We start from the raw sequence: 9,661 nt of genomic DNA, 5'->3' as shown, positions 1-9,661 counted from the left end.
CAAGAGACAAACAAACAATCCGTCCTGTGGACAAATCAGTCTTGACAAACCCCAATACGTAATTTCTGTTTAAACGATGGAATCCGTCTCAAACCTGAACGATATAGTTGTACATATGTGTGTAAATAAATGTAATGCTGCTGTATGTGTTATTGTGAGACATCAGACTATAGCTAATATGCACTTTTAATCATTATTTTCTTGTGCCATATTTATGCCGTCAAATATTGTACTTTAATAATGTCATTATTATTCGTCATTCCGTATTCGTTATACGGAAATTTTTAAGTCATAATCTAACATTTTGTGCGTTATAGGTTATTGACAAAACGTATTTGTTTTACCCAAGATATGTGCGAATAACATCATTTTAATAACGTTGTCTAGAGTCCAGTGTTCCAACATAGATTTAGAGTCTAGTGTGCCTAAATAGCTAATTAGAACTTTCTTACCGTGTATTACACTATATATGATACATTAATACATACCTCAATATTATGTAAACGTATCACGAAGTCAGTCATTTAATAAAAAAAAAAAATATATATATTTTTAATTACATTGTGAAGACAATAATATAATGTGAAGTTGAAATAGTTGTATAATTTCCTAATTTAAATAAACGTTTGCCAGTAAAAAGTTGTGCTTTGGTAGTGGCTATAATACAATATTTTTACTATGTTAAACAATTTTTTTCTAAGGAGCCGATGAGAATTTAATTTCTACAAGAAAAACTACTATTCTAGTTCTAATTCTAATTCTATTCAAACCCAACAGGATGTCAACACAATACAGTATAAAACATATATGAAATATATGAACTACTTTATAAAATGACTATATACAAATAACAGATCTTTGAAAATATACAATAATTTACAGTACTGCAATCAGTGATTAAGAATTTTTCACTAAAAACAGATGCATATATATGACTGATATATAAAATAACTGACATCAAATGCGGAGAAGCAGACGAAGGGAGCCGTGAATGCCAATAAACAGGGTTTAATCAGGGTAAAAAGGGAATAACAGGGAACAAGGCACGTAGCAACAATGACAGATCTGGGGAATGAACTAGAAAACAAACAAATACACAAGACAAACAAGATCAAACAGGAAAGCTGGTAACAAGCGGGATTCACACGAGGTAAATGAGGTGGGCGTGGTCCACATGAGGTCTGAACGATCGGTTGTGACAATAACAATGTACTGTACAGTGAACCTACTACACTAAACAACAAAACACGATTAAGCCCTTGTCGGCTGTGTTTTCTAAAAACAAATGCATGTCTTGAACATTTGAAAACTGAAATAAAAAGGGATACACGATGGTATCTCTCTCTTCTTCAGTGTAATATTCAGTATTTTTAAGTTTCTTCAGTGATCTAATCACATCACCATCCTCCATTCTGAGGATTCTGGGAAGGACCACAGGAGACTCAAAGAGTTCATGGTGATCTTGGTACCATTTTCTTGCAGTTTTCAGGTCTGCCATTACTTTTGGCTCCTATAGTGGATTACACAAAGTACAGTTTGTTGAAACAGCTTAAAATATGCAATAATACAAATGTTAATAAAAATGTTCTAAAAATAAAAAGTAGACACATACTTCAGAGTGTGGGAGAGATAAAGTTTCCTCCTGGGTTGTCATGGACTCCTCTTCAGACTAAGTTTCAAAAAACCTTGCTTGTCATTACAGTAAGCAGAAATTGATACATAAACCCAGATATACATAAAGTCAAGTTCAAACTAACCTGGGAAGGCTCTAGGTTCCTCCTTGGCAATCTGAACACTGGGTCAGTCTCTCCTCGCAGAAGAGCATGAGCTTCTGCTGTCCAGTGAGCAAATCTTTTTCCATGCCTTACAGTAACAAAATTCCCTTAACTTTGTCCATTAATTGAGTACAACAGCTAGACAATATAATAAAAATAATGTTTTTTGAGGCAAACATAACTATACCTTTCCAGTGTTAAATTCTCCAAAAGAAGAATACACCACCATTTTCTAATCTGAGGCATGTCATCCTAAATAAAAACAAAATATTATAAAATAAAATAACAAATAAAATAAAATTTACATAGGAATCATGGGAATCAACTTACAACTGTGTAGTCAAAAGGGGCATCAACAGCAATGTATAGACAAGCCTGGGACACAAAAGAACAAAAATTAATGAACAAGCAGAGCCTTTAAACTCTGTGTGACTCAAAGTCATTAATGTCCTACCATCAGCATAAAAATCCCACAGTCATTCCCATGTGTCTGTACCGGAAATGCCTGTAACAAAATCAAGAGCAAGTAACGAACTGTTGTTCAGAAGTAGGTTAATATACTGTATTTAACCAGACCCGGTTGTAGATGTGATCTATTTCTCCTACCTCAAAATCAAAACCTGTTTTCTCTACCCAGTGGCCAGGCTGGATGGTCTGAGCTATACTTCTGTCAAGCAGAATTGCACATACAGTTATACAAATGAAAAAAAAAATATGCAAGTTTTAGACATGGTTTATACTCAGCTCAGCAATGCGTTGCTTTTATGCTACTGTTGTACATAATTGCACAATTAGTTTAGTTCATGTGGAGGATTAAAAGCTAAGTGCAGCAGGGGGCTGTTTGAGAAGTTGTTATAGCAGTCTAAGGAACCAGCAGTTAGCACAAATAATTACAATTACTACATAATTGTTTAAATAAAACTACAAAAAGTTTTATTTCGTGCTTGGAATGAGACACTGCTGCCCACAATATTTGTTGGTAATGATGTCACACATCATGAATCATGTACATATCATGTTTTATATGGAGCAAGCAAGCATTGCAGAAATCAAATATAATCCAGCCTAGTAATCAGGTCAAAGAACGTGACCTGTTTTTTGGAACTTACATGCAGAAAATGACCAGTAGAACGTGGTCATATTAATGATCCTGGAACTGGACCAAGGAACTTAAACTCCTTTAAACTCAAGCTTTAACCTCAACAGTTCCATGTACTGGACAGCAGAAAATCCAAATCTTTTTTTATGGTACATGGAGTCAAGGAAAAATATCTCTCTCTGTGTCGGCTTCAAAACCTACAAAAAAGACATTCAGTAGGAGCTTAGACTGAATACATCAATTAATACTGAAAGACCCAGCAATTACAAAAATTATTCCCAATCTAGTGAAGAATAGTTAATGTTAACATAAACAATATTAATATCTTGTTTTGACTAGAGATATTTTACTTACACAAAGTACAAAATGCCCAGGAATCCAGATGGGAATGAAAAGTATGTCCTTGGTACCAGAATCCCTCTAAGAAAAGTTTCACAAAGGTTTAATACACGTGGAGAAGATAAATATAGTTTAATTTTCATTTATAAATGTTAGACTGGAATCTCGTATTAATCCTATCCTTTTCAAGTATTTTGTAAAGGATAACTAACTGTATTTGATTTGTCTATTGTAATAGCTGTTCTACGTCTGTAATAATAGTTTGTGATCTTCAAACTATACCAGTGCAGACCAACAGGATCCTACACCACACACAGAAAAATAGACTTACAGGTAAGGAGGCCATTGGGTCACAGCTTGTGGGAGGCAGCCATGTTGGGACAACATAGGAATCAACAATAAAAATATCCTTTCCCTAAATAAAGACATATGAATTAAAACGTTAATACTCAACAACTATTTTAAAGACAGTAATTCTATGTTGCAAACAAAGTGTACCTTGGCTCCTGCTATTCCTTCAATCAATTCAAAGCATCCATTTGCAATCTAGAAATAAAAAGCTTGTTATGCCTTTATAATAAATTACATTATAATTCTGAGTACAGTAAATAGTTACTTACGGTTGATTCAATTTCTCTGTCTAGGCCCAAGGTTAAAAAGTCAGCCCGGCTCAGACACGCTCTTGCAGTTCTAACAATCAACTCTTGTTGAGGTCTTTCAATGTCCAAGACATAATCAAGCTGAGGAACATGTTGGAATGGTTAAAATACAAACATAGTATAAAAATAAACTATAACTTTGTTTTACTTGATTTATATTATAGTTCAATATTACCAGCAATTGTTGGCCAAGGTGATACTGCATCTCCCATGATGCAGAGGATGCTGATACATTTTCCAGTTTTGTTTGCTCTTCACAACGTGGTCCACACATGCCAAAGTCTAAATTAGAGTTGTATGACAGCAGTTAGAATTGTCATGTCAAAGCACTTAAATGCAAAGTATCTTAAAAGCATACCCATGTCACTAAAAGCCAGAAGTCTCTGTTCTTTAATTTGTGTAGACTGTAGACTTGTAGATTTTGGGCTTAGTGTCCTGGCAGAGTCAGTACTAGCCAAAGATTCAGAACCTGTAAGTGGTGCAAGAGCACTGGATGTAAATAACAAAGAATGCATACGTACAGTACATGTAATTTTACCATCAAGTAAGTTACCACACATCATGTTTACTGACCTATGACAGCTTGGCCAAGGTTAGACAGTGAAATGTTGCAGATATCTTGGGGTCTCTCACCACGATGTAACAACTGTTGTAAGAGTTTTGAATTTGTTGCGGTATTCCGGTGATGGATGATATTCCTCATTGCAAACACATGTGTGGACGGAGACATATTATTCAAGAAGTAGTTGTTTTTCCGCATAGCTGAAAACAACTGCTCTGCAACCTGACTGTTCAATGTCCAACGAAGTTCTGGAACCAGGTCAATTCTTCGCAGCGCATCTTTTGAGTCCTTAGTGTTTTTCTCATGAAACTTGTCATAGAGTACATAGTGTTCTGAGGAACCAGTAACTGGGTGGCCATTAGGCTCAGGGTACTCAAGACTCTCCATAAGCCATGGAAGTGACACCTGAAGTTTTTTCATCTCAGCTGACTGAATGTTCTCCACAGTAGGCTGTGCCAGTCTTCCTTCAAATGGATGAAAAGGCAAGATGGCTGGTGCCCTCAAGTTAGTATGTGTAGCTAGCCCACGGGCAAAATCATATACACACACATTTGGAAAGTGCTTCCAGGAAAGAAGCAAATCTGCAAAGTCCCTTGGACTCTCTGCTCTAAGGTTGAATTTTAAGCTGTACACAATTCCATGTGGACACACAATGACTGACCATCCACCTGAAAACACAAAATGAAACATAATGTATGCAAAAACTGTCTATTAAAAATGACTTTCATAAACTGCCAACTCTACTCACCAGAAGCGCCCCAGATCTTCTGAAATACTTTGTCATATGTCTGTCTCGTTTTCATCTCCTCCCTTAGTCTGATAACAAGGTCAGTACGGGACCCTTTGGAACAAACGTTACAGGCCTTGCACAATTTTCGGACAGTGCTCACCTGGAAGAATGATACATCATTACATTATTTAAGAATAGTAATATGAAATTACCAAATTAATCATAAATCATTAACATGTAAAAGATATATATATATATATAACATATTTTATATTTTACTGGGGGCGGCATGGTGGTACAGTGGTTAGCACTGTTGCCTCACACCTCTGGGACCCAAGTTTGAATCTCCACTGGGGTCACGTGTGCGGAGTTTGCATGTTCTCCCCATGTCGTCGTGGGGTTTCCTCCGGGTGCTCCGGTTTCCCCCCCACAGTCCAAAAACATGCTGAGGCTAATTGGAGTTGCTAAATTGCCCATAGGTGTGCCTGTGTGAATGAATGGTGTGTGAGTGTGCCCTGCGATGGGCTGGCCCCCCATCCTGGGTTGTTCCCTGCCTCGTGCCCATTGCTTCCGGGATAGGCTCCAGACCCCCCACGACCCAGTAGGATAAGCGGTTTGGAAAATGGATGGATGGATATATTTTACTGTTTTCCAGTAATTACTTACTTTTTGTTTCATCAATTCGTCAACCAGCCGATCTTCAGATACAAGTGTCAGTGCCACTTCAGTAGATGGCTTGACACCTGACATTTTCTCATGTTCTGTGTTGAGTACTTTGTCACTTTTCCTGGTCATTGGCCCTATCCAAGGTGCCCAGAATTCATAATTTGGTTTAACAGCACAAGGGTTCTGTGCCTGACCTATTACAAAACAAGATACAAAGTCATCCAGCGCAAAAAAACACAGATTACCAGATTACAGGAAAATAGTGTCATATTGACTTACTGGGAACAAAGCCAGAAGAAATCATCTCTAGACTGATAGCATCCCAGAAATCCACAATGCTTTGCTCACCAGTATAGTTGACAGGTGGATCTTTGAGATCACTGACTGATAAAAGACCGACAAAGTGATAAGATACTTTTTTTTAAGTAATTTCAGTATTTACTAAACCGTTGACTTAAACATAACTCAATTACCAGCCAAATTAAAAACAGCCTTTTTATGCAGGTCCATCACCACAACAGAAGGCCAGTAGCCACACAGAACACAAGCATATGTGTAATCTGTGCTGGTTAGTGCCTCAAAGTGGCAGTAGGCATGCAAAATCCTGTCTGTCGGTGGAAACTGTTTTTTCCGCAAATTTTGCAGAGTATTGATAGCCCTTGAAACAGAAATGTGGTTCTGAAACGAAAAGAAAACAATGATGTGATATTTCAAAGCCACAGTGCAACAAAAAAATCCTCTTCACACAGATTTACCTGAAGACTGTGTCTTAAATAAAGACATAGTTCAAGGCTCAACACAAGATGATCATCAAAGTTATGAAGTCCATCTTGCCACTCCTGATAACGGTAAGTCATCTGACACTCAGGACATCTCTTAAAGTAGGTTGAAATATCTAAAAAGAAAAAAAGAAAAAAAACAATATAGCTGTAAGAAACACAAAGCAAAACAGTATTTAAGAAGAATAGAATTAATTTCATACACTTACTTTCAGCAATTCCAAGGGTTGTTACTATTTTGGCCATATTTGTAATATTCACTGGCATGTCAAACTTTGGACTGCTTGAGCAAAGGACACATGAAGTCTCCGCTGGAATTAAATCTGATGGGTAGTCTGATGGTGGTTTTGCAGTTGTTGTGTCCTCTGGAAGACTTGCTGGAATTTTTTTTCTTTCATAAATGTATTTCACTGCCCTCTTCAAGTCCTCTGTTGCCTGTTCCTGTTTGGACTGTGAAGCTGTGTCAGGCTTTGAATCCAACTGTGTTCTGAACAAGTTCCTGTTAATTTGAAAGATGTGCCACTTTGCAATGTTCTTATGAGGACATGACATATGTGGCTTAGCACATGGACAATGCCACGTGTTGTTCTTCATACTGAACGTAACCATCATTCTTCCAAGGCGACCGAAATATGTTGTGGAGTCATGGATGGATAAACAAATATAAGACTTTGACCCACCAAGATCAACAAGGACAGAAAAAGGTGCTCCAGCTTTCAATGCTAACCTTTGTCTCTTCAAGCACACTGCCTTCTTTGCTGCTGCAAAGAACTTGCATGCAACCATTTCATCCAAAACTCTTGCATGTAGAATCTCTTCCTCTGCTACTTCTGTGCAGTATTCCAGTGAACGTATGTGGTGGCACTCACTGAACACAAGACGACTCCTGCGTACTAATAGCTGATATTGCCAGCATTCCTCCAGTTCACACATTACCTCATGTTTGTTGCCCTTAATTTTTTTTTGAACATGAATAGGTGTTGAAAATCCATGTCCTGACTTTTGAACTGCAGCAATACCATTTTTTGTATCAACACAAACACTGGCAAAATGTGACTGCCTATTCACATCTCTTGGTGTGCATAAATGCTTTCTAGTAATGTGAGTATGTAGATTCTTTTTATGTAACAGCAGTGAACAGTGTGGACATTTCACCTTTACTGGTTTTCTGAATGAGGGCAGATGGGAAGGTTCTACTTCTGTCTTTAGTTGAGGGAAACATTGATCCCCTTCAGGCTGTGGAGAGGAAGATTTTGCTTGTTGAAGCAATGGAATTGGAGGTAAGGCTGTCTGAAGTAAGCATGAGGACTCAGTCTTTTTGGTCACACCGCTGCACTTTTCCAGGTGCTCCACAAAAGTGTTTCTTTTAATCATTGTCTCACTGCACCTAGGGCAGTGGAAATGACCATCCTTTCTACAAGGTAGCGTGCATCTGCAAATTCTTAAGTCTGCAAGAACAAAAACACTGGTTTTAATTGTTTATGTCCAATATAATTTATCACTTCAAATAAAAAGAAAGTACATGAACTTACTTTGGAAAAACACTGCATTTTTTATATGCACATCCAGGTGGATCTTTAGTCTGTTCAGCTTCGCTGGCCTAAAGTTAGGACAAAGCGGGCAATGATACAGACGGCAGCATGTGCTGCATCTGATTATTTCTGGTAGGGCACCATGACTTAGAATTGAAGGATGCATCTGTAATATTAAAAACAACATAATTACTGAGCAATTATGAAAAAAAAATACACAATTATAACCACATCTTTAAATTTGTTCACCATGATGAATTAGGTCAAAATGAGATCTTATTATCAGCTAGTGGTCCTTTGAGATACAGTTAGTCCTTTAAAATATACTATTACCTGTTGAAATATTGCACACATCACCAACCCCACTTTAGTGATACTCTAAATTGAGTTAGATATAAAAATGTTCATATTGAACTCTACTGCTGGAATTCCGAAACTAATTATAAACTCTCCACGTGATTGCCTTAATACCCGAAACACGTGTAACTAATTTGCATCTTGTATTTATATCTATTTTTCCTCGTCTTGTTATTCTTTAAGTTTCTTTAGGTTAAAATTTGCGGTTTTTATATATTATTTATATGTATATTTTAAGTGCCTTTTCTTGTACTGTGTAAAGCTGGAGTCACGTCGTCTTGTCTCTCTATATACTTGTATATACAGTAGCTGAGATGACTATAAAGTTTACTTTGTCTTTAGCTGACTTTTTTATGTGACCGAGCACTACTCTTAGGACATTTTTAAGGTAAACATGAGTTGCCTGAGGTAAGGCGATGAGTTCGACACACGCGTATTTCGATGAGATAATTAATTTTTAAATAGTTAAGCCATACATTCCACGACTTCAGAATTATCCGCAAGCACAAGATTGATTCTTAAGGTACACACGTATTTCAATGTAATAATTAATTTTTAAATAGTTTAGCCATACATACCACGACTTCGGAATTATCCGCACGACAAGATGGATTCTTATAGCTCGCGACAAGTAGGAGTCTCTCGATCGAACGGAAATGACGTAGGGGCTTGAGAGTGGAAAGGGCCTGACAGAGGACACGCGCTGTCAGGCCCTTCTGCAGCCAGATGCCTCTCCGAATAACAGGAAGTGGTATAATGTCAGACGGCTTCTTGATGGTGTTATAAGGATGTTAAGAATTATATTTTGCAAGAGTCCTTTATCCCACATACAAAGAAAAAATAAATATGTGAAATAAATAAATAAAAATGTGAAAAAAATAAATTACAGGTCTTTGCGGCAGCTTTCGGCCAACGGTCTCTCGTCTTTGGCTTACAGACTTTAAACAGACTTTCACTTTCAGGAAACATGCATGACGCAGGAAATGTATTTGTCATGTGGCAGCACCCCTTCCATTTTATATGTTCGATATGAGCCTTAACGCTTTCCTCCACCTTCTGTAAAGCTTTATCTACTTAAATAAATAAATAACAATCCTGGTCAGGACTATGAGAGGGTGTATCCCAGGATGCTCAGGGAACAAGGCAGAGGATGCTCAGGATGG

The 9,661-nt window shown here is 37.3% G+C and overlaps 2 protein-coding genes across 8 annotated transcripts in view; one reads left to right on the top strand and one right to left on the bottom strand.

The window, feature by feature from the left end:
* The window catches only part of LOC125740489 (CD48 antigen-like), a 74,091-nt gene that overhangs the window by 39,767 nt on the left and 24,663 nt on the right, over positions 1-9,661 (top strand). The window lies entirely within an intron of this gene.
* Positions 993-9,216, bottom strand: LOC125740432 (HMG domain-containing protein 3-like). Of its 4 annotated transcripts, XM_049011535.1 has the most exons (23): positions 9,077-9,216; positions 8,142-8,307; positions 6,819-8,057; positions 6,586-6,725; positions 6,304-6,508; positions 6,110-6,214; positions 5,831-6,024; positions 5,183-5,324; positions 4,446-5,102; positions 4,231-4,341; positions 4,048-4,154; positions 3,834-3,953; positions 3,712-3,759; positions 3,545-3,628; positions 3,229-3,294; positions 2,885-3,071; positions 2,382-2,442; positions 2,230-2,280; positions 2,106-2,150; positions 1,963-2,027; positions 1,758-1,863; positions 1,613-1,669; positions 993-1,510 (listed from the first exon to the last, which is right to left on the bottom strand). In XM_049011535.1, exons 2-16 carry the CDS (start codon positions 8,305-8,307, stop codon positions 2,946-2,948), a joined length of 3,510 nt encoding a protein of 1,169 aa, XP_048867492.1. In that variant the 5' UTR covers positions 9,077-9,216; the 3' UTR covers positions 993-1,510; positions 1,613-1,669; positions 1,758-1,863; positions 1,963-2,027; positions 2,106-2,150; positions 2,230-2,280; positions 2,382-2,442; positions 2,885-2,945. The 4 variants fall into 4 exon arrangements, with proteins under 4 accessions (XP_048867492.1, XP_048867494.1, XP_048867493.1 ...); XM_049011537.1 differs by lacking the exon at positions 1,758-1,863; XM_049011536.1 differs by lacking the exon at positions 1,963-2,027 and having other exon boundaries at positions 1,758-1,913.

This window comes from Brienomyrus brachyistius, chromosome 4, assembly GCF_023856365.1.
Source record: "Brienomyrus brachyistius isolate T26 chromosome 4, BBRACH_0.4, whole genome shotgun sequence".
Taxonomy (NCBI): domain Eukaryota; kingdom Metazoa; phylum Chordata; class Actinopteri; order Osteoglossiformes; family Mormyridae; genus Brienomyrus; species Brienomyrus brachyistius.
The sequence above is the reverse complement of the archived record's forward strand: the minus strand, read 5'-3'. Positions and strand labels throughout refer to the sequence as shown.